Source organism: Tachyglossus aculeatus, chromosome 22, assembly GCF_015852505.1.
Source record: "Tachyglossus aculeatus isolate mTacAcu1 chromosome 22, mTacAcu1.pri, whole genome shotgun sequence".
Lineage (NCBI taxonomy): Eukaryota > Metazoa > Chordata > Mammalia > Monotremata > Tachyglossidae > Tachyglossus > Tachyglossus aculeatus.
In genome coordinates, this window is record NC_052087.1 from 34,328,223 (window position 1) to 34,353,653 (window position 25,431).

Consider the following 25,431-nt stretch of genomic DNA (forward strand, 5'->3'; position numbering starts at 1 on the left):
ATTACGGCTTCTCACAGTTTTTGTCGTTCCTATCCAAAATAGCCTCTGATTTCTTTCTTCCTCCTCCATCCCTTCCTCAGACCTGGAATTCCATCTCTCCCCACATCAGACAGACTCTCCCCACATTCAAAGCCTTCCTGAGATCTCACCTCTTTCCCACAAGCCATCTCCGATTAATTCCCAGCCGCCCAGGCTCCACGGGCCCGCCGGCCACCTCTAGCCCCTTAAATACTTATTTATACCCAACCTTGGCAATTTTGTATAGATTACTCTATCCCCACTTTCATGGCAATCTGTCCAGTGAATGCAAAAGCTCCCCGTGGACGGTGAAAGGGTAACTTCTTTGATACTTTCCAAGGATTTAGCACTTAGTGGTTTTTTTACTTAAAACGATTACTACTTCTACTACTACTTTACCTGTGCTCCACCTAGAAGTTGGGCTCTCTGAAGGTGGCTGAGAACGGGTGTCACACTGGGAGGGAATGGGTGGCCGAGGAGGGAAGAATTCTGGAAGACGGGCGAAATATGGAAAAACATAAGGGAAAAATTAAGTCCCTTCCAAAAGAGAACTGAAAAATCACAATCTAGGCATTTCGCAGGAAAACAAAATTCACTCTGACGGAAAATGTACAGTCTACTCTTAGGAAATCTCTGGGGATCCCCGGGGGGAAAAAAAAAGGCCTATGGGAAAATGAGTCATGTTAAGAATTGGGGCGAGGAAGACTTGAGTCATTTAATGCCCGTAACTGGGGATGGAGCTGGAAAAAGGAAAGGCAGCACATTCCCGTTAAAAAGAGATGGATTTCTGAAAAGTTGGAACCAAAGTGAGATTGAGAGAACTCGGTAGCCTGGACTACACAAGACCGTCCTCTGAGAAGGCGAAATTCCAGCTAAGAACCTCCAAAACGGAGAAGGCGGGACCTAGCCGCCGCATCCAGGGCAAACGCCCGTGATCTTTTGCTCTCTCCGGGCCCAGGTTGAAAAACTCCGTACCGGGACACTGCAGAGCTGGTTTGGGGACATCCTCTCGCCATAGGGAGCAGGATATCGCTGCTGCATTGGGGCTCGGACATGAACGGGCTTCGGACAGAGAATCTGTCGAGGAAAGAAAAAAGACACACGGCACGGCCTTCACCCGGCGAACGCTTCCCTTCCTTCCGCCTACTCTCAGGGTCGCGCGTCCCTCGGCCTGGGGAAGCTCCGGGAGTCTGCGTTTCCGGGCCCTGTTTCTAAGAGTCCCTCTGGGCGGTAATCCGAACCCGCTGACGCTGTCTCCTCCTAACGGCTCCCTAGCCATGTGCCAGTTCGGGCTGAGGGAGGCTCAGCTAGGTCTCCAATATCCCCAGCCCATCGGTGCTCTCCGGGGGTGGGGTGGCGAGGGTGGGCGGGGGCGGGGGCACTAGCCGATCTCCTGACCCATTCCTCCTCTCTCCAAGATGGCACGCTTTAGGAAGCAGTCGGGAAGAAGGGGGGGCGGGGGCCGCCGGGAGAGAAGGCTGGAGGAGGAACCACATCCCACTCTGGAGTACGACGAGTGGGCCTTTCGGCTCAGCAGCTTCGTGACACGCTGGTGACGGCTTCCACCATTTTTAGTTGGCAGTGCTCCTTGCTGGGCCGTCCGGGGACCGCCCTCCCCCCATACCTTCCAACTGGGCCTTCCTTTTCAGCTGCTGGTTTCAGGTGGGAGGAAGTCTATGGAACAGGGCTGGCACAGGTTCTAGGGAAAGCAGGGACATCTTAAAGGTACAATGGGATGTGGACAGCACTGAGGCGCCCCCACTCCCCACCGCTTCTCGGTCATCATCGGCTCCTCTCGGCGTCTGGAGAGCCACCTCGAAACCCACGCCTCGCCGCCGTGGTCGAGTGCCCGCCGCTGGGACGGCGGCAGCCAGCGCGGTTGCTCATCTGCCCTAAGTTCTCCTTCCTGACCTGCCGCCCTCCTCCCCGCGCCAGGGCACTCGGCTCGCGTGCCCGGTCTCCCGTAATCCACTGGGGCTGGAGGGCTGGCGGCCCGAGGTACCTGTTGGTTGAAGCCGGGGGCCGTCCCCTGCTTGGGCGGAGTGCCGATGGGGACGGCCCTGACCGGGGGGCTCCCGATGATGGGGGACGTGGAGCGCCTCGGCAGTGCTCGCTCGGAAAGGTCCCTCTCCTCTTCCGGGCCCTGGGGGGGCCTCGGGGGCAAGGCGTATTCTAACACGGACACGGCAGGCATCTCCTGAGGGGGTGGAAGCCAGAAAAGAAAAAAATTCAGACACTTCATAGTATAGTAGGCTGCCTTAGGAGCGTCCAGTCACACCATGCCACTAGGAGACAACAGCATTCATTCATTCAATCGTATTTATTGAGCGCTTACTGTGTGCAGAGCACTGGACTAAGCGCTTGGGAAGTACAAGTTGGCAACATAGAGAGACGGTCCCTACCCAACAATGGGCTCACGGTCTAGAAGGGGGAGACGGACAACAAAACAAAACGTGTGGACGGGTGTCATCAGAATAAATAGAAGTAAAGCTAGATGCACATCGTTAACAAAATAAATAGAACTGTAAATATGTACGGCAGTACCAAGACGGTCCCAGCTGTGAAACGGGGGAAGTCTGGTTTCTTGCCGGCCCGGAGAAGCAGCGTGGCTCAGTGGAAAGAGCCCGGGCTCGGGAGTCAGAGGTCACGGGTTCTAATCCCGGCTCCGCCACTCGTCAGCTGTGTGACTTTGGGCAAGTCACTTCACTTCTCTGGGCCTCAGTTACCTCATCTGTAAAATGGGGATGAAGACTGGGAGCCCCAGGTGGGACAACCTGATCACCTCGTATCCCCCCAGCACTTAGAACAGTGCTTGGCATATAGTAAGCACTTAACAAATACCATTAGTATTATTATTAACTGATGTGGTCTAGTGGACGGAGCATGGGCCTGGGAATCAGAGGGACCTGGGTTCTAACTCCAGTTCTGCCATTTATCTGCTGGGTGACCTTGGGTGACTCTCAGCACTCGTTTGGCCTCGGTTATCTCATTTGTAAAATGGTGATTAAGACTGTAAGCCCCATGTGGGACAGGGACTGTGTCCAACCTCATTAGCTTGTATATACCTGGGAGTTTAGAAGTGCCATAAAAAACACTAAAAAACAAAAACACAGAACTAAGATGTTCTAAGCCCTCATTTCCTTTTCTCCTACTTCCTTCTGCATAGCCCTTGCACTAAGATTTACAACCTTTAGTCACCCCTCCCTCAGCTTCATAGTACTTACGTACATCTCCATCAGTTTGTTTACTTATATCAAGGTCTGTCTCCCCCACTAGACTGTAAGCTCGTTGTGGGCAGAGCACATGTCTACTAACTCTGTATATTCTCATACAGTGCTCCACACCCAGGAAGTGCTCATTGACTGATGCTCAATATTTCCTGGGATCCACCCAAACTCCAGCAAGAGTTAGGACTTTTCCCCTCCTTCGGTCGGCAACCGAGACACTCCTCAAGTTAAGACCTGGAGTCTAACGGGGCAGTAATCAGCTTCCCTAACAGCTCACACATTTCCTCATCTTCGCTGCTCCAATTAGAAACACTGAAGGTAGCTACGGAATGTGGAAAATAACCACCCTTCCGACCATTTGACTAATTAGCTTAGATTACCTGAGTAAGCAGCGGCCCTCGGATGCGCCTCAGGACCGCAGATCCATCCCAGATGCTGGAATTGAGACTTCCCGGCTGCTGGAGGAGGGGGGAAGGAAAAAAAAAAGGTCAGAAGAAAAATGGGGGCTCTCAAGATGGGTTCCATGATCCTGGACCAGCTCTTGAAGGTTCAGCAGGCTGAGAAGAGAAAACAGAGGCTGGGAATTTGTGTCCTCTTTCAGCTTTACCCCTGAGGGTCGGAGAGAGGAGCAGCGTGGCTCAGCGGAAAGAGCACGGGCTTGGGTTCTAATCCTGTCTCTGCCCCCTCATCAATCAATCAATCATATTTATTGAGCGCTTACTGTGTGCAGAGCACTGTACTAAGCGCTTGGGAAGTACAAGTTGGCAACATATACAGTCCCTACCCAGCAGTGGGCTCACAGTCTAGAAGGGGGAGACAGAGAACAAAACCAAACATATTAACAAAATAAAATAAATAGAATAGATATGTACAAGTAAAATAGAGTAATAAATATGCACAAACATATATACAGCTGTGTGACCTTGGGCAAGTCACTTCACTCCTCTGTGCTTCAGTTACCTCATCTGTAAAATGGGGGTTAAGACTGGGAGCCCCACACAGGACACGGACTGTGTCCAACCTGATTACACCCGAATCTACCCCAGCGTTTAGAACAGTGCCTGGCACAAAAATCCAGGCCTGCCCTCCACTGCCCTGCTGGGGTGTAGATCCCCCTTCTAGACTGTGAGCCCACTGTTGGGAAGGGACCGTCTCTATATGTCGCCAACTTGTACTTCCCAAGCGCTTAGTACGGTGCTCTGCACACAGTAGGCGCTCAATAAATACGCTTGAATGAATGAATGAATGGAGATGGGGTGAACCCAGAGGTCTCTAACCCCCTCCCCTGCCAGCAAGCAGGACGGGACGCTCACCGGCACTGGGGGCCGTGTCTGCACGGCCTGCATTATCGCTGGGTCCTCCAGCTCGTTGTCAATCACCAGCTTGCTCAGCCTCTCTGCTAGGTTCTCTTCGTGGTCCCCCAGCAGGTCCATCTCATCGTTGTTCCCGTTCCCCGTTTCTTCTCGCGCTGCCTCTGGCGGCTTCTCTTCCAGCTCGGCCAGTCTCTCGTGGGCTTCCTGCCAGTCATCATCTGCAAGGTTGACATTGACAAGGGACATTGGCCTTCCCCTGCTCATCCAGAGAACATCCCTTTGGGTAGAAGATGGGCAATTCTCCACCTTGAGGACCCCGTCACAGCTGAGACCACCATCAGCCTCCCCGGCTCCAAAGCCCGCAAACTGGACATTATCCTCGCTTCCTCCCTCTCTTTCAACTCCCCTAGCCAGTCTCTGTCCAAAACCTGTTGGTTTTTCCTCCTCTTTCCTCTCCGCCTAAACAGCCACCACGCTGCTCCGGGCAACTAGGCACATCCACCTGCCACTGGACGCTCCTCGGGTCGTTTTTCTAAAAATGCCATTCTGCCCACACCTCTCCACTCCTCAACAACCTCAAAGGGTTGCAACTTCAACATCAATCAATTAATCGGATTTATTGAGCGCTTACTGCGTGCAGAGCACTGGACTAAGCGCTTGGGAAGTACAAGTTGGCAACATATAGAGACAGTCCCTACCCAACAGTGGGCTCACAGTCTAGAAGGGGGAGACAGACAACAAAACCAAACACATTAACAAAATAAAATAAATAGAATAGATATGTAAGCGCTCCGGTAGGTACCGGGAATCAGGTTGGGCACAGCCCTGTCTAATATAGGGCTCATGGTCTTAATAATCCCCATTTTACATCCTCAAATGGAACTCCTTTCTGCATCAAGCAGAAACCTCCTACCACTGGCTGTAAGACGTTCAACGGGCCCTCTCCTTCCCTATTTTGTTTTTCCCTCGAGCCTCCTCACTGTGACTCATTCTCATTTCTCCCGCCACAAATTTCCCATGCCCTCCCTCCTGGCTGGAACACCCCTTGCCCCCTTCATACACAGCATACCCGTACTCTCTTCTTCTTCAAGGTCCTTCTGAAATCTCAGTTCTTCCAGGAGGCCTCCCCTGATGAATGTCTCTTTTCTCCTATGTCACCCAAGTACTCAATCCACCCCTGACCCCGCCCGTAGAATGTATGCCCACATCTTTATGCTCTATTTCCTCTCTCCTTTTTATGGCATTCGGTAAGGGCTTACATAGAATGTATGCACGTATCTTTATGCTCTATTTCCTCTCTCCTTTTTACGGCATTCGGTAAGGGCTTACTATGTGCCACGCACTATACTAAAGCGCTGGGGCAGACATAACCTAATCAGGTTGGGCAAAGTCCATGTCCCACATGGGGCTCGCAACTTGAATCCCCATTAAACAGATGGGATAACTGAGACTCAGACACGTTAAATGACTTGCCCAAGGTCACATAGCAGACAAGTGGCAGGGATTAGAACCCAGATCCTCTGATTCCCGGGCCCGTGCTCTTTTCACTAGGCCAAGCTGCAGGAATATCTACCATCTCTACTGACTCCCCCAAGCACTTAATACAGCACTTTGTACACAGTAGGTGCCCAATAAATACTACTGAGTGATTAAGAAGTACTTGAGGCAGAAAGCAATTTTGTCCACCGTGCCAGAGGGTTTGCAAACACTGATTCCGGGTGCTTTTCTGAGATTTACTCAGAAAACTCAGACCTAAAAAGAAACTGATTGGGAAGGACATGTCCAATTTGCTTATACTCCACCCCCTTCGGGTGCCAGCCCAACTGAGCTGGGAGTTCTCAGAATAATTTTTATGTTATTATTCGGATTTATCATTTTGAATCAAAAAGCTAGACTGTGAGCCCGCTGTTGGGTAGGGACCGTCTCTACAAGTTACTTGTACTTCCCAAGCGCTTAGTACAGTGCTCTGCACACAGTAAGCGCTCAATAAATACGACTGAATGAATGAATGAAAAAGCGTGAAACATGGTGTCAAGCCATCCCGGGGTCCCTTGGGATCATTCAGATTGTCCCTCTAGATTGTAAGCTCTTTGTGGGCAAAAACGGGTCTGCTAATTCTGTTGTACTGTACTCTCCAAAGCGCTCAGTGAGGAGCTCTGCACATAGTAAGTGCTCAATAAATATGACTGATTGATTGACTGATTGTCCTCACCAAACTGTCAAATCCTTCCCTTCTCGTCTACCTCTCCGGTTACCCTACTGACCCGGGGCCCTAGTTGTCTCTAAATTGGATCATAGAAATCTCACCTTCCCTGGACTCTCCAGCACAGCCCCTATCAGTTAATTCTGGAGCCTGCTGCCTCAGATTTTTTTCTCTCCCTGCTGCTTTGACCAGGCCAAACCCACACCCCCAAGTTGCTTCTCATCACAGGGAGGTCGGGAACTCAATGCCCATCACTGGTGGTAATAAAAATGAACAACAAAAAAACAAATGAACAAGTGGATAGATGAGTATGCCATGGCGTGAGCTGAGATGTGGTGACTAATGGGGGAATGCCTCCTGGAAGCGGTGGAGGGGAGAGGTGGGATTCGAGGGAGAAAGGCAGGGGCAACTGGAAGAAGATGGGAGAGTCATTCATTCATTCAATCATATTGAGAGCTTACTGCCTGCAAAACACCGTACTAAGCGCTCGGGAAGTACAAGTCGGCATCATATAGAGACGGTTCCTACCCAACAACGGGCTCACAGTCTAGAAGGGGGAGACAGACAACAAAACATGTAGACAGGTGTCAAAACCGTCAGAATAAATAAAACTACAGCTATATGCACATCATTAATAGAATAGAGTAGTAAATATGTACAAGTAAAATAAATAGAGTAATAAATATGAACAAATATATACAAGTGCTGTGGGGAGGGGAATGAGGTAGGGAAGGGGGGGGCGATGGGGAGGGGACGAGGAGAGGAAAAAGGGGGCTCGGTCTGGGAAGGCCTCGTGGAAGAGGTGAGCTCTCAATAGGGCTTTGAAGGGAGGAAGAGAGCTAGTTTGGCGGATGTGTGGAGGGAGGGCATTCATCAATCGTATTTATTGAGCGCTTACTATGTGCTGAGCACTGTACTAAGCGCTTGGGAAGTACAAGTTGGCAACATATAGAGACAGTCCCTACCCAACAGTGGGCTCACAGTCTAGAAGGGAGAGACAGAGAACAAAACATTAACAAAATAAAATAAGTAGAATAATTATGTACAAATAAAATAAATGGAGTAATAAATGCATACAAACATATATACATATATGGTGGGACAGGCGAGAACGAGGAGAGAACGAGGCCCAGTGAGGAGGTTAGCGGCAGAGGAGCGCAGGGTGCAGGCTGAACTGCAGAAGGAGAGAAGGGAGGTGAGGTAGGAGGGGGCAAGGGGATGGAAAGCCTTGAAGCCCAGGGTGAGGAGTTTTTGCTTGAATCGTAGGTTGACAGGCAACCACTGGAGATTTTTGAGGAGGGGAGTGACATGCCCAGAGCCTTTCTGTACAAAGATAATCTGGGCAGCAGAGTGAAGTATAGACTGAAGTGGGGAGAGACAAGAGGATGGGACATCAGAAAGGAGGCTGATGCAGCAATCCAGTCGGAATAGGATGAGAGATTGAACCGGCAAGGTTGCAGTTTGGATGGAGAGGAAAAGGGGGATCTCAATGGTAGGGGTTGGCTTGGGAGAAGCGAAGAGTGGGAGCTGGGGAGCAGCAGGAGAGATGGCTGGACTCGAGCCTTGAATTCAAAGGTCAGGAGTCCCGGTTTAATGTGGAGATGAATAGCTACTGGAATCTGCTGAACATAGGAACGATCCATCCTGACTAGCATTTTTGGAAGACAATCAGGGAAAGCAGAGCAGAGAATATCTTAAATGAGGGTGGAGGGGAGAATCAGGAGGCAGGGAAACAATAACAGTGGTATTAAGCACTTACTGTGGGCAAGCACTCTGCTAAATGCTGGGGTAGATACTAGCTAATTAGTTTGGGCACAATCCCGCTGCCCCATGAGATCCACCGGGCTCGGAAGGAAGGGGAACAGTGGGGAGGCTGATGCGGCAATCCAGCCAGGTGGGAATGAGGACTTGGAACAGGTGGTGGCCACAACGGGGGCCAGCGGGGCGGGGGAGGCGGGGAGGAGAAAGAGCGGATCTGAGATATATTGGACGAAAACCAGGCAGGACTCATGGATCGACTATGCTTGGTTCAGTGCTTGGTCCCCTTCTGTTCTCGATCTACACGCACTCCCTTGGTGACCTCATTCGCTCCCACGGCTTCAACTATCATCTCTACGCTGATGACACCCAGATCTACATCTCTGCCCCTGCTCTCTCCCCCTCTCTCCAGGCTCGCATCTCCTCCTGCCTTCAGGACATCTCCATCTGGATGTCTGCCCGCCACCTAAAACTCAACACGTCCAAGACTGAACTCCTTGTCTTCCCTCCCAAACCCTGCCCTCTCCCTGACTTTCCCATCTCTGTTGATGGCACTACCATCCCTCCCGTCTCACAAGCCCGCAAACTTGGTGTCATCCTCGACTCCGCTCTCTCGTTCACCCGTCACATCCAAGCCGTCACCAAAACCTGCTGGTCTCAGCTCCGCAACACTGCCAAGATCCGCCCTTTCCTCTCCATCCAAACCGCTACCCTCCTCGTTCAAGCTCTCATCCTATCCCGTCTGGACTACTGTATCAGCCTCCTTTCCGATCTCCCATCCTCGTGTCTCTCCCCACTTCAATCCATACTTCACGCCGCTGCCTGGATTGTCTTTGTCCAGAAACACTCTGGGCAATGTTACTCCCCTCCTCAAAAATCTCCAGTGGCTACCAATCAATCTGCGCATCAGGCAGAAACTCCTCACCCTGGGCTTCCAGGCTGTCCATCCCCTTGCCCCCTCCTACCTCCCCTCCCTTCTGTCCTTCTCCAGCCCAGCCCGCACCCTCCGCTCCTCCGCCGCTAATCTCCTCACCATTAGGCCTCGTTCTCGCCTGTCCCGCTGTCGACCCCCGGCCCACGTCCTCCCCCAGACCTGGAATGGCCTCCCTCTGCCCATCCGCCAAGCTAGCTCTCTTCCTCCCTTCAAGGCCCTACTGAGAGCTCAACTCCTCCAGGAGGCCTTCCCAGACTGAGCCCCTTCCTTCCTCTCCCCCTCATCCCCCTCTCCACCCCCTATCTTACCTCCTTCCCTTCCCCACAGCACCTGTATATATGTTTGTACATATTTATTACTCTATTTATTTATTTTACTTGTACATATCTATTCTATTTATTTTATTTTGTTAGCATGTTTGGTTTTGTTCTTTGTCTCCCCCTTCTAGACTGAGCGCCCATTGTTGGGTAGGGACTGTCTCTATATGTTGCCAACTTGTACTTCCCAAGCGCTTAGTACAGTGCTCTGCACACAGTAAGCGCTCAATAAATACGATTGATTGATTGACTAAATGTGGGCGGTGAAAAGCAGGGGAGATGCAAGGTTTATGAGCTTTTGGCAGGGTGGTGGTGGTTTTCAAACCCTGGACTGAAACTCCCTTCCCCTTCCCAGCCTCAACTCTCCCCTCTTTCAAACACTTTAAAAATCTCATCTCCTTCAAGAGGCTTTCCATGACTAAAGCTCTCCTTTCCCCTCACTCCAGCTCCCTATGCATCACTCTTGCACTGGCATCTGCACTCTTTAAGCCTTGGGACATAATAATAATGATGATGGTATTTGTTGAGTGCTTACTATGCACAAAGCACTGTTCTAAGAGCTGGGGGCAATACAAGGTGATCAGGTTGTCCCACGTGGGGCTCACAGTCTTCATCCCCATTTTACAGATGAGGGCACTGAGGCCCAGAGAAGTGAAGTGACTTGCCCAAAGTCACATAGCTGACAATTGGCGGAGCCGGAATTTGAACCCATGACCTCTGACTCCAAAGCCCAGGCTCTTTCCACTGAGCCACGCTGCTTCACCCCACCGATAGCCCTAAAGCACCTAGGTCCCGATCCGAAATTCATCATTCGATCGTATTTATTGAGCCCTTACTGTGTGCAGAGCACTGTACTAAGCGAAATATATTTTAATGTCTGTCCCTCCACTCTACGCTATGAGCTCCTTGAGCAGAAGGAAGGCGCCCACCAACTCTGTTGCACTGAACTCTCCCAAGCACTTAGTACACTACCCTGCACACAGTCAGAGCTCAATAATAATAATAATAATGTTGGTATCTATTAAGCCATTACTATGTGCCAAGCAGTGTTCTAAGCACTGGGGTAGATACAAGGTCATCAGGTTGTCCCACGTGGGGCTCACAGTCTTCATCCCCATTTTACAGCTGAGGTCGCTGAGGCTCAGAGAAGTTAAGTGGCTTGCCCAAGGTCACACGGACAGCCAAGTGGTGGAGCCGGGATTAGAACCCATGTCCTCTGACTCCCGTGCTGTTTCCACTAAGCCATGCTGCTTCTCAATATATACTACCGATTGATTGCTGATGACGGGACAAGTTTGGACTCACTGAGTGGACTTAAGCCACTCTCTACCGCGCTGCGGACCTCTCTACCGGCATCCTCCGGTGCCCACTGTTCGCCTTGGCAATCAATCAATCAATCGTATTTATTGAGCACTTACTGTGTGCAGAGCACCGTACTAAGCGCTTGGGAAGTACAAGTTGTCAGGCGTCCCCCACTACTGGACCACTGAGCTCCTTCTTTGGACTCCCACACTGGCTCACCTCCATTCATTCCTCCATCCACTCAACTGTATTCGTCGAGCGGCGTCAATCAACCAATCTATCGCATTTATTGAGCGCTTACTGTGTGCAGAGCACTGTACTAAGCGCTTGGGAAGTACAAGTTGTCAGGCGTCCCCCACTACTGGACCACTGAGCTCCTTCTTTGGACTCCCACACTGGCTCACCTCCATTCATTCCTCCATCCACTCAACTGTATTCGTCGAGCGGCGTCAATCAATCAATCAATCATATTTATTGAGCGCTTACTGTGTGCAGAGCACTGTACTAAGCGCTTGGGAAGTACAAGTTGTCAGGCGTCCCCCACTACTGGACCACTGAGCTCCTTCTTTGGACTCCCACACTGGCTCGCCTCCATTCATTCATCCATCCACTCGACTGTATTCATCGAACGCTTACTGTGTGCAGAGCACTGTACTAAGGCCATCGGAGAGTACAATGGATCCTCCCCAGCGCTTAGAACAGTGCTTTGCACATAGTAAGCGCTTAACAAATACCAAAATTATTATTATTACAATGCAACAATAAACAGACACATTTCTGGCCCACCGCGAGCTTACAGTCTGGGGGAGCGGGGAGAGACTGAGAGCCTGTTGTTGGGCAGGGACTGTCTCTGACGCCGACTTGCACTTTCCGAACACTTAGTACAGTGCTCTGCACAGTAAGTGCTCAATAAATACGACTGAATGAATGAATGAGTGACAGAAATTAATAAAAGTGAATTACAGATATGTAATTCTGGGAGGTGGTGCTGGGAGGGGGGAAGAAAAAAGGGAGCAAGTCAGGGCGAAGCACGTGGAGTGGGAGAAGAGGAAAGGGGGGCTTAGTCAGGGAAGGCCTCCTGGAGGAGATGGGCCTTCACTGAGGCTTTGCTGGGGGGCAGGGGTGAAGAGTAATTGTTTGTCAGAACCGCCCTACCTCCTTCCCCTCCCCACAGCACCTGTATATATGTTTGTACAGATTTATTACTCTATTTTACTTGTCCATATTTACCATTCTATTTTGTTGATGATGTGCATCTAGCTTTATTTCTGTTTATCCTGATGGCTTGACACCCGTCCCCATGTTTTGTCGCGTTGTCCGTCTCCCCCTTCTAGACCGTGAACCCGCTGTCGGGTGGGGACCGTCTCTATCTGTTATCACCTTGTACTTCCCAAGCGCTTAGTACCGTGCTCTGCACACGGTAAGTGCTCAATGAGTATGACTGATTGAATGAATGAATGAGGAGAGCACTCCAGACCAGAGGCAGAAAGTGGGCGAGGGGTCGGCGGCGAGATGGGAGAGATCAAAGCCCAGGTAGAGAGTTAGAGAAATCTCCATCCTGCCCTGCATTGCCACGTCCCACCCGGCGGCACGAGAGAAGCAGCCACAGCCTGCCGCCCCCCGCCTCCCCCAAGCCCCCCGCCAAACTGCGGGAAGACTGTGGAGGCCACTGAAGGAGCGCTCAGTGTAGCTCCCATTGTGACTGCGGTCTCCATCTAGCCACACTGTCCTACTGAGCCTTTTTTTTTTTAAAAAAAATGGCATTTGTCAGGCACTTTCTATGTGCCAAGGTGCTGTACTAAGCGCTGGGTTAGATTCATTCATTCATTCATTCAATCGTATTTATTGAGCGCTTACTGTGTGCAGAGCACTGTACTTAAGCGCTTGGGAAGTCCAAGTCGGCAACATATAGAGACGGTCCCTACCCAACAACGGGCTCACGGTCTAGAAGGGGGAGACGGACAACAAAACAAAACACGCGGACAGGTGTCATCAGGATAAGTAGAAGTAAAGCTGGATTAACAAAATAAAAAAAAAACAGAATAGTAGTTAGTAAGCGCATAACAAATGCCATTATAATTATTATTATTACAAATGTGCGGGCTGGGTTACAGTGGGAAAATAACGAGGTACGATGGGGCAAGATGATTGACTGCTTTAAAGCCCAAAATGTCCTGCTGCCCCTTTCAATCATCAATCGTATTTATTGAGCGCTTACTGTGTGCAGAGCACTGTACTAAGCGCTTGGGAAGTACAAATTGGCAACATATAGAGACAGTCCCTACCCAACAGTGGGCTCACAGTCTAAAAGGGGGAGACAGAGAACAAAACCAAACATACTAACAAAATAAAATAAATAGAATAGATATGTACAAGTAAAACAAATAGAGTACAAACATCTATACATATATACAGGTGCTGTGGGGAAGGGAAGGAGGTAAGATGGGGGGGATGGAGAGGGGGACGAGGGGGAGAGGAAGGAAGGGGCTCAGTCTGGGAAGGCCTCCTGGAGGAGGTGAGCTCTCAGCAGGGCCTTGAAGGGATCCAAGTTAAGCAAGTTAGACACAGTCCATTCTCCATGTGGGGCTTACAGCTTTAATCCCCATTTTCCAGATGAGGTAACTAAGGCACAGGGAAGTGAAGTGACGTGCCCAGGTGACACAGCAGACATGTGGCGGGCGGGAGGTTAGAAGCCAGGTCCTCTAACTCCCAGGGCTGTGCTTCGCTGCTTTGTTTTTGCTCTTTATGTTGTCTTGGTGTTTTGTTTCATCTCTCCTCTGTGTCTTGCCAGTCTCCTCTCCCCCTTCTAATTTTAGATCGTGAGCTGCTCGAGAGACCGGGACCGTGCCTGATTCCTACCCGTGTGTTCTTTCCCAGTGCTTAGTACAATGCTCTGCACACCAAAGTCCTTAAGGAAAACTACTACTTCTATTTCAGGTAGGAGCGGGAATAGGTTTAGGAAAGATGAAGAATTCAGCATGGTCTAGTGGAAAGAGGATGGGCCTAGAAGTTGGAGGACTTGGGTTTGAATCCCAGGTCTGCTGTGTGTCCCTGGGCAAGTCACTTAACTTCCCTGTGCCTCAGTTTCCTCTTCTGTAAAATAAGGATTAAATCCTATTCCCTCCTTCTTGGACTGTGAGCCCCATGTGGGACAGGGGCTGCGTCCAAACTGATCATCTTGGATCTTCCTCAAGGCGTAGTACAATGCTTGGCAATTAGTAAGTGCTTAATAAACACCGTAATTAAACTATTATGTTCAAGTGACTATGGCTCATCTCTGTGGAGATGTCCGGGAGGCAGGAGGAAACACGTGTCAAAGGCAGGAGGTAAGGAACTGGGGAGGGAGATTTGGGATTCAACTTCCTAGATTAAGTGATTGAAGGCAAGTGAGAGGATGAACTCCCTGAGAGGATGGGTTTGGAGTGGGAAAAGGAGATCCGCAAGTCCTGAGCCATCCACAGTTGAAAGGTGAGAAAGAGAGGAGGAAGGGCCAGAAAAGGAGACCGAGGAAGAGTCAGCAAAGGAGACAGAGGATGAGCGGTTACAGAAATAGGAAAACCAGGAGGATCCGAATCAGTGAAACCAAAGCCACGCTGAGTTTCTAGAAGGGAGCTGGGAGCTCAGAAAAGATGCGCTTGTTTGTTATTATATTGTACTCTCAAGTGCTTAGTACAGTGCTTTGCACACATGTATGATTGAATGAACTGAATGAATTTAGGAGAGTAATGTCTATTACATTTGGCCAAAAGAAAGTCACTGGCGACCTTTGGAGAGCAGTCTTACGAGAGAGAAGAGGGTGGAAACCAGATTGCAGGGGACTGAGAAAAGAGTTAAAGGATAGAAAATTAAGGCAGTGGGTATAGAAAGCCTGTTCTAGGAGTTTGGACAGGAATGAGACAAAGGAGATAGGGAAATAGCTGGAGTGTGCAGAGTAACTGAGTTTTTTTTTAGTAAGGGGAGACTTAAGCATGAGTGACAGATTAAAAATAGCTGTAAGGGAGGGCACGAAGACAGAAGCAAGTATTTTTGAGAGGTGACAGGGTGCACAGTGAAAAAGAGGGGTTAGATTATGCAAGAGCAGGCAGGAAACCACCTCATCTGCTTTTCCTCCAAAGATAGAAGCAGAAATTCCTTGGCCTTTCTGGGCTGCAGTATGTGGTACCTAAGTTAGCATGTGGAGCGGCCTTTAACATAGTGAAAGGACTACTTCAGTGCTATCGGATACTCCCAGGAAGATCACCCACAAGTTGAGGAGATCAAAGCAATGGGATTTTTTTCAGAGAATGCAACTGGGAGCGAGAGGGAGTCAGTGCTCAAGAACTTACACTGATTCGCCGACTGAATTCCTTGCCGAGTATCTACAGTTTTTAAACCTCTAGGTCTGCACGCAATAACGTCAGTGGGCTGCATTTGGTCAGAAAACTGACCGAGGCCTATCCCTAGGCCCACCTATACCATACCAGTGGATAACAGTGACGCGTAACAGAGGTAAAACTGCCAACACTGAAGTCATGTGGGCCTCCCCTGCATTTCCAGAAAGAGCACTTTTCCTTTTATAGGTTACTTATGGCAACCTATCAAACCTGTCAAGCTATCACCCGCCCAAGTTCTCAATATCTGAATTCTAAAGGCTGGGCAGAGGGGGCTCAATAGAAAAATCTTCATCTATTGAATACCCTTTGCCTTGTACTCCCCCTGATCCACGGGACATTACAACGACAGCCTCTATTTCCTGCTCATTTGCTCTGGGTATCCAGAGGTAAGACTCTTCTTTTTTTCTTTTTCCATTTCATAAAATACTTTCAAACATCTTTACATAACACAGTTTCTCACATTACCTGGTGAGGAGAGACGGAGGGAGTGACTTTCTCCAAGGTGTTACATGTCAAAAGCCGACCAAGGAACCCTCCTCTCTAGCACTTATGAACTTATTTATACTCCTCCTTAGCACTTTTGTAAACTATCTATAGCTATTCAACTTTACATTCAATTACTTGACTAATCTATTTCTAAACAGTTTTATGATCATCGCCCCCATTAGAACGAGAGCCCCTTGGGGGCAAGGCATATTTCACTTCATTGCTTTGCACTTCCCAAGCACTTAGTACAGTACACTGCATCCAGCGGACAGGCAATATATATTATTATTCCACCTCCTTTGAGTTCCAAATTCCAAAAATCGGACCGACTTTAGCATCAGAAATCAACTCCTCTGCTTGGCGGTTTAATGATATGGCGATTCGAATGTCAGCTATCCAAAATAAACAAAAAGTTCATGCAGCCAAACGAAACTGCCAATATGTATTTGTCAGAGCCAGTACTTGTTCGGGACTTCTTGACGGGGAGGAAAACCCAAGTACATTGTTTCAAAGGACAGAAATGTTCCCGGAAATAAGACCGGCCACAGTAACTGTTTATGAATGCCATAGGACATTGTCAAGCAATTGCTAAACAAAACTAGCGTTCAGAAGCAGCCGCTCGTCATCTGGTTAAGCAAATGTAGGCACCTCTCCTCTGGGAAATTCTCTTCAGTGATCCTTTCACCCTGTTACTGGTAGAGGCTTTCAGGGATGGATCGCATCACCTTCTTGGCCTGTCTCCTCAAATATGGAAACAGTCCAAGTGGTCTTTCGTTTCCTTGCACTAAGGTTCATTTTCTGTCTTCTCCCAAGTACAGTTTGTGGTCCTGACACTGCCTTAGTTCTCTGTGGAGTTCCTCCAAGCTCAATTTTCAACTTTAGGATCCCTTTTCCCTTTTATCCACACACTCATGTCGCCAGCCCTATCTTTAAATTCAATCCCCATTTTACAATGACCAATTTAAAAAATTCAGCCACCCACCTTTCTCTATAGCTAGCAACGTGTTCATATCACTCACCTGTCTTCAACCCCCCCAATCACCAAAGACTTCTTCAATGTGTTTTCTCTACTTCCTTTGTGTACAAATTAGCCTTTATAGCACTTTGTCAACAATATCCACACACATCACTGCCTTACTCCTCCTCCTCGGACATTTTCCTATCCGTTCTTCTGTACGATGGCTTTCAGCAGCTGCGTTTTTAATGTCCTCTCTTCAACTAGGAGGACGAATAAGATGCCGTTTTCAAATCTTTTCAACAACAAACCAAAATAATATTCTGTCCCCCACCATTGCCTCACGACCGTCATCTATTTCAGAATCGAGTGCATAGTTTTACTTCTTTCAGAAATTATCCCATTTGCACCTGACACCCACGATTCTTTCGTCATCACTTCCGTCGGCCTCAAATTATGGTAACTCCAATCTCGACTTTAGCAGCCAGCAGGCTAAGTCTGGATCTCTGACCTTTTCCACTCAGTCACCAGAACACTAAAGTTAACCAGGGAAGAGAAAATTGCAGGGCACCATGCCAACTGAACATTAATATGGCACGCTCACATCCGTAAAAAGGCTCAACTGCCATTTTCAATAGTTGGAGAACACCGGGTATATGTGGCCGAGGTAAATAAGCATTATCTCCATTTACCGAAGCACAGAGCTACAGATTGATGGCAGAAATAAAAGAAAATCTACACTTCACAAAAATCTTCTTCTGAGCCAAAAGCTTCCTCGCTTCTGTTGGCTCCTTGCTGGGAATGCAAAATCTGCAGCCGGCACTTGGAATCCCCCACCCGAATGATCTTTTTTAATGTCTCACAGGTGATTTTGCCTACCCTCTCATTTTTCTTATTTAGCTCCAATCTAGAGGTGCATCTCTCCTGCATTCTTGAAGACCACATTCCTACCCACCTGTGCCCACGTGGCCGATACGGGCTTTCTCTTTGCTACTGCGCCGCAAGACAGAGTCTCACAGGGTGCAGTCCTCTGGTGAGTGAATTTGGAGTTTGATGAGGGAAGTAATGCCCTGGGACTTTTCCAGTGAGGAAGAGCAGTGCATTCCTAAATGGGGCTGCTCAGATATTTAAGGTGTGACCTCATCAGTCATTAAACCAATATACTGGTCCTCCTACCTGCAGATAACTTCCTGACTAGGGGGAGGAGGAGAGGGTATCCCGCTGTCCGTAGGACAAGGGCTTGGGTAAGTGCACAGTTCACAGTATTAATGTACAGTGCTCTGCACACAGTAAGCACATACTGATTGATTTCTGGTAGAGGTGATCCTCTGTGTGGACTCAGGAATCAAGATCGGACACCGGCAGATGTTCCTAAATCAGCGAGGGGAGTTCATAAAAGACTGAAGGACCAGAATGATTAGGTGATGATAAAAGTGGGGAAAAAATACTCACCGACTGCCCCCGCCCCAAATGTATCATCGTTGAACTGATCGATATCTTCATCCTCCTCACCCAGCCCTTGGAAGGCATCTTCATCTTCATCCAGAGGGCAGTCTTCCAGGGACTGAGGAGAGAGAGGAGAGTTCCGTAAGTTTAAAAAAACCTCTAGAAATCAGGCAAGTTCATCACTCCACTTCTTTATTCACCTTTAAAATGCTTACCAGGAAACAACTGCACAACTTTCTCCCAGAGATTTCTTCCCTACGGCCTCCTTGACACGAGGTGTCCACTTTCGTAAGCAAGGCGCATTTTACTCTATTGTTTTCTTCTGCTCCATCTTATCCATTCCATCTTTCCTCCCATTCCAGAGTTCCACTTTTGGGTTTAATCAAAAGTCTAATAAAGGGGCACCCTCTTCCACCCCTGACTTTTGCAGAGGAGTCAAAATTGAGATTTTAAATCTGAGTTCCCGCGGTGTGCCAAGAACTTACTCACCAATAGAGTGGCAGTAGGAACTGAAAACTGAAAAAACTATCGGGGCATTTCTCCTTTTTCACTTTCGTATGGTTCACTTCTAAACAATCTTTCTCACCACACCAATTCACTCCACTACTTCCCATCTTTTTCCCCTAGTTTCAACTTACCCCCCTCCCTAACTTTTAGGGATGTTCCAATATTGTTCATTCCTCTTTCTGATGTTTCCCTCAGGTCAGGTCATAGCATATCAACGTTCACCCCAGCATTTATACGTTTATCAATCAATAGGTTCTATTTATTCATTCATTTACTCACTCTCTTATCCACCTTTCTTTGCTCTCCTCGTCTAAGTGCCTGTCTCTTCATTCTTCCATTGGTCCCATTAATTGAAAATAATACGTGCCTTGTAAAACTCTTAACGGGGGTGTGTTTTTTACCTCTATTATAGTCAACCAAGTGCTTTGTACTATGCTGAGCTCCGAGTAGACGCTCAATTAATAGTACTGCCTGCCTGACGGAAAGGGGAATGAATGTTAGAGTGTTCAAACGCTTACTACAGTCCGGGCTTGATGAACGCCACTGACTATCTAGGCAACTCTTTAGGACTGACCGCACGCTATCGCCCGGTAAAGTTCACCATCCTGATGCCATTCTCATCATCAATCGTATTTATTGAGCGCTTACTGTGTGCAGAGCACTGTACTAAGCGCTTGGGAAGTACAAGTTGGCAACATAATCACCTTCAGAATGTGATTCTAAACTGACGCGACTGCTGGCGGACGAAAAGCTCCACTCTTTACTCCCAAGGTCGCCTGTTTCTGCCTCTCCTTTCCTTCGACTGATTTTCCACTTATAAGTTTTCTCACTAGCGGCAACCCACCCTATCCCATTACCTCTCTCCCGGTCCACGCCAAGTTTGTTTCGTTTCGAAACATCCCGTTGCCAGGATATATTAGTCTGGTGGGATAAATCCGGATGCCGGATAAATGGGGCCTTCTCAGCCGCTTTTTTCACATGTCCTAGGGCGCTGGTTTAGGAGCCAGAGCGGGGGATAATAATGATGGCATTTGTGAGGCACTTACTACATGCCAAAAGATCCTCGCCCTAGCTTCGCCAGCCTCAAAACTTATTCAAGACCCACTTAAAGAACCACCTCTCCCGACAGCACGACCCCAAACGACTTTCTGGGCCTCAGTTACCTCATCTGTAAAATGGGGATGAAGACTGTGAGCCCCATGTGGGACAACCTGATTACCTTGTACCTACCCTGGTGCTTAGAACAGTGCTTGGCACATAGTAAGCGCTTAAATACCATCTTCATCATCGTTATTACTATTATTCTCTGGGCCTCAGTTCCCTCATCTGTAAAATGGGGATGAAGACTGTGAGCCCCATGTGGGACAACCTGATTACCTTGTACCTACCCTGGTGCTTAGAACAGTGCTTGGCACATAGTAAGCGCTTAAATACCATCATCATCATCGTTATTACTATTATTCTCTGGGCCTCAGTTCCCTCATCTGTAAAATGGGGATGAAGCCTGGGAGCCCCCCCGTGGGACAACCTCATCACCCTGCATCCCCTCCAGCGCTTAGAACAGGGCTTCGCACAGAGGAAGCGCTTAACAAATACCATCATCATCATCATCATTATTATTATTATTCTCTGGGCCTCAGTTCCCTCATCTGTAAAGCAGGGATGAAGCCTGGGAGCCCCCCGTGGGACAACCTCATCACCTTGCATTCCCCTTCAGCGCTTGGAACAGGGCTTCGCACAGAGTAAGTGCTTAACAAATACCATCATCGTTATTATTATTATTAAATACCATCATTATTCTCTGGGCCTCAGTTCCTTCATCTGTAAAACGGGGATGAAGCCTGGGAGCCCTCCGTGGCACAACTTCATCACCTTGCAACCCCTCCAGCGCTTAGAACAGTGCTTTGCACAGAGTAAGCGCTCAACAAATACAGCCATTATTATTATTATTATTAAATATCATCATTATTATTACTATTCTCTGGGCCTCAGTTCCCTCATCTGTAAAACAGTGATGAAGCCTGGGAGCCCTCCATGGAACAACCTCATCACCCTGCATCCCCTCCAGTGCTTGGAACAGTGCTTCGCACAGAGTAAGCGCTTAACAAATACCATCATCATCATTGTTATTAAATACCATCATTATTACTATTATTCTCTGGGCCTCAGTTCCCTCATCTGTAAAATGGGGATGAAGCCTGGGAGCTCCCTGTGGGACGAACTGATCACCTTGTAACCCCCTCAGTGCCTCGAACAGGGCTTCGCACAGAGAAAGCGCTTAACAAATACCATCATCATTATTATTAAATACCATCATTATTATTATTATTCTCTGGGCCTCAGTTCCCTCATCTGTAAAACGGGGATGAAGCCTGGGAACCCCCCCCGTGGGACAACCTCATCACCTTGCAACCCCTCCAGCGCTTAGAACAGTGCTTTGCACATAGTAAGTGCTTGATAAATGCCATTAAAAAAGCCCCCCCAAAACCTGATCATCTTGCATCCCCTCCAGTGCTCAGACCAGTGCTTTGCACAGAGTAAGCGCTTAACAAATACTATCACCATTATTATTATTATTCTCTGGGCCTCAGTCCCCTCATCTGTAAAATGGTGATGAAGCCTGGGAGCCCCCCATGGGACAACCTCATCACCTTGCATCCCCTCCAGCGCTTAGAACAGGGCTTTGCACAGAGGAAGCGCTTAACAAATACCATCATCATTATTATTATTAAATACCATCAGCATTATTATTATTATTCGCTGGGCCTCAGTTCCCTCATCTGTAAAACTGGGATGAAGTCTGGGACACCCCGTGGGACAACCTGATCACCTTGCATCCCCTCCAGCGCTTAGAACAGGGCTTTGCACAGAGTAAGCACTTAAATACCATCATCATTATTATTATTATTATTCTCTGGGCCTTAGTGACCTCATCTGCAAAATGGGGATGAAGCCTAGGAGCCCCCCGGGGGACAACCTCATCACCTTGTATCCCCTCTAGCGCTTAGAACAGGGCTTCGCACAGAGTAGGTGCTTAACAAATACCATCATCATCATCATCATTATTATTATTACTATTAAATACCATCATCATTATTATTATTATTATTCTCTGGGCCTCAGTTCCCCCATCTGCAGAAAGGGGATGAAGCCTGGGAGCCCCCCATGGGACAACCTCATCACCTTGCATCCCCTCCAGCGCTTAGAACAGGGCTTCGCACAGAGTAGGCACTTAAATACCATCATCATCATCATCATCATCATTATTATTATTATTATTCTCTGGGCCTCAGTGACCTCATCTGCAAAATGGGGATGAAGCCTGGGAGCCCCCCGGGGGACAACCTCATCACCTTGTATCCCCTCTAGCGCTTAGAACAGGGCTTCGCACAGAGTAAGCACTTAAATACCACCATCATCATCATTATTATTATTCTCTGGGCCTCAGTGACCTCATCTGCAAAATGGGGATGAAGCCTGGGAGCCCCCCGGGGGACCACCTCATCACCTTGTATCCCCTCTAGCGCTTAGAACAGGGCTTCGCACAGAGTAGGTGCTTAACAAATACCATCATCATCATCATTATCATCACTATTAAATACCATCATCATTATTATTATTCTCTGGGCCTCAGTGACCTCATCTGCAAAATGGGGATGAAGCCTGGGAGCCCCCCATGGGACAACCTCATCACCTTGCATCCCCTCCAGCGCTTAGTCCAGTGCTCTGCACACAGTAGGCGCTCAATAAGTCCTATTTACTGAGCGCCTACTGTGTGCAGGGCACTGGCCTAAGCGCTGGAGGGGGTGCAATCATTCATTCATTCGGTCGCACTTATTGAGCGCTTAGTGTGTGCAGAGCAGTGTACTGAGCGCTTGGGAGGGCCAAGCGAGCAACAGCCGAGGTCATCATCATCATCATCATCAATCGTATTTATTGAGCGCTTACTGTGTGCAAAGCACTGGACTAAGCGCTTGGGAAGGACAAATTGGCAATATGTAGAGACAGTCCCTACCCAACAGTGGGCTCACAGTCTAAAAGGGGGAGACAGAGAACAAAGCCAAACATACTAACAAAATAAAATAAATAGAATAGATATGTACAAATAAAATAAATAAATAAAGAGTAAAAAAATATGTGCAAACATCTATACATATATACAGGTGCTGTGGGGAAGGGAAGGAGGTAAGATGGGGGGGATGGAGAGGGGGACGAGGGGGAGAGGAAGGAAGGGGCACTTCACTTCTCTGGGCCTCAGTTCCCTCATCTGTAAAATGGGGATGGAGACTGTGAGCCCCACGTGGGACCCCCGATCACCCTGTAACCTCCCCAGCGCTTAGAACAGTGCTTGGCACATAGTAAGCGCTTAATAAATGCCATCATCATCATCACGGCGTGCAGGGCCCTGGACTAAGCGCCGGAGGGGGTGCCATCATTCATTCATTCGGTCGCACTTATTGAGCGCTCAGTGTGTGCAGGGCAGTGTACTGAGCGCTTGGGAGGGCCGAGCGGGCAACAGCCGCGGTCATCATCATCACCATCATCATCAATCGCATTTACTGAGCGCTTACTATGTGCAGAGCACTGTACTAAGTGCTCGGGAAGTACAAATTGGCAACATGTAGAGACAGTCCCTACCCAACAGTGGGCTCACAGTCTAAAAGGGGGAGACAGAGAACAAAACCAAACATTCTAACAAAATAAAATAAATAGAATAGATATGTACAAACAAAATAAATAATAGAGTAAAAAATATGTACAAACATATATACAGGTGCTGTGGGGAAGGGAAGGAGGTAAGATGGGGGGATGGAGAGGGGGGCGAGGGGGAGAGGAAGGAAGGGGCACTTCACTTTTCTGTACCTCAGTTCCCTCATCTGTAAAATGGGGATGGAGACTGTGAGCCCCACGTGGGACCCCCTGATCACCCTGTAACCTCCCCAGCGCTTAGAACAGTGCTTGGCACATAGTAAGCGCTTAATAAATGCCATCATCATCATCACGGCGTGCAGGGCCCTGGACTAAGCGCCGGAGGGGGTGCCATCATTCATTCATTCGGTCGCACTTATTGAGCGCTCAGTGTGTGCAGGGCAGTGTACTGAGCGCTTGGGAGGGCCGAGCGGGCAACAGCCGAGGTCATCATCATCATCAATCGTATTTATTGGGCGCTTACTGTGTGCAGAGCACTGTGCTAAGCGCTTGGGAAGTACAAATTGGCAACATGTAGAGACAGTCCCTACCCAACGGTGGGCTCACAGTCTAAAAGCGGGAGACAGAGAACAAAACCAAACATACCAACAAAATAAAATGAATAGGATAGATATATACAAGTAAAATAAATAGAGTGATAAATATGTACAAACATATATACACATATACAGGTGCTGTGGGGAAGGGAAGGAGGTAAGATGGGGGGGATGGAGAGGGGGACGAGGGGGAGAGGAAGGAAGGGGCACTTCACTTTTCTGTGCCTCAGTTCCCTCATCTGTAAAATGGGGATGGAGACTGTGAGCCCCACGTGGGACCCCCTGATCACCTTGTAACCTCCCCAGCGCTTAGAACAGTGCTTGGCACACGGTAAGCGCTTAACAAATGCCATCATCATCATCATCACTGCGTGCAGGGCACTGGACTAGGCGCCGGAGGGGGTGCCACCATTCATTCATTCGGTCGCACTTATTGAGCGCTTAGTGTGTGCAGAGCAGTGTACTTGCAGTTGTACATATTTATTACTCTATTTATTTATTTTACTTGTACATTTCTATCCTACTTATTTTGTTTTGTTGGTATGTTTGGTTCTGTTCTCTGCCTCCCCCTTTTAGACGGTGAGCCCACTGTTGGGTAGGGACTGTCTCTATGTGATGCCAATTTGTACTTCCCAAGCGCTTAGCACAGTGCTCTGCACATAGTAAGCGCTCAATAAATACGATTGATTGATTGTACTGAGCGCTTGGGAGGGCCAAGCGGGCAACAGCCGAGGTCATCATCATCATCAATCGTATTTATTGGGCGCTTACTGTGTGCAGAGCACTGTGCTAAGCGCTTGGGAAGGACAAATTGGCAACATGTAGAAACAGTCCCTGCCCAACAGTGGGTGTTGAGGGAGGGAGGGAGGGGACGGGAGGAAACGGGGCCCATGGCGGACACCGTAGGAGCCCCCGGCAGGGCCCCGTTACCTCGGCGCCGGGGGGGGGGGCGCGCGCGCGTGCGCGCACGCGCGCGGGGGGTGGGGGGGCACTTCCGGTCGTTCCCGCTCACCTCGTAACGGAACATTCTCGGGGCGGGGGGGGAGGGGAGGCCTCCCAAGCCCCCGGCCTCCTCGGCTCGCGACCCCCGGCCGCCGCCGCCGCCGCCGCCGCCGTGCGCCGCCTACGTGCGCGCCGCCGACGCTCCTCCCGCCGCACACTGCGCCTGCGTGCGGCGGGGGACGCATTACGCGCCCCGCCCCCCCCGCGCGGGCCGCGGCAAAAAGGTCGCGCCGGGCGCGAGTGCGCATGCGGAGCGCCGCCGCGGGCCGCGGGCCCCCACCGCGCATGCGCCACCGTTGCCCCTCCCTCCCCCTTCCCTCACGCAGGCCTGTCGTTCGTTCGTT

General features: G+C 49.2%; 1 protein-coding gene across 6 annotated transcripts in view; it reads right to left on the reverse strand.

The window, feature by feature from the left end:
* The window catches only part of PATL1 (PAT1 homolog 1, processing body mRNA decay factor), a 47,503-nt gene extending 22,371 nt beyond the window's left edge, over positions 1-25,132 (reverse strand). For 5 of the 6 annotated variants that reach the window (XR_005455671.1, XM_038764433.1, XM_038764435.1 and 2 more), the window contains exons 1-7: positions 25,098-25,132; positions 18,339-18,450; positions 4,559-4,776; positions 3,626-3,703; positions 2,021-2,215; positions 994-1,095; positions 418-507 (exon numbers count right to left, since the gene is read on the reverse strand). Coding sequence is in view for 5 of the 6 variants with exons in the window: in XM_038764433.1 (XP_038620361.1) it covers positions 418-507; positions 994-1,095; positions 2,021-2,215; positions 3,626-3,703; positions 4,559-4,776; positions 18,339-18,450; positions 25,098-25,112 (810 nt within the window). In the remaining variant the exon portion in view is untranslated. The remainder of the gene's footprint in view (positions 1-417; positions 508-993; positions 1,096-2,020; positions 2,216-3,625; positions 3,704-4,558; positions 4,777-18,338; positions 18,451-25,097) is intronic. The other variant, XM_038764434.1, reaches the window with a different exon arrangement.
* Positions 25,133-25,431: the final 299 nt, after the last annotated feature.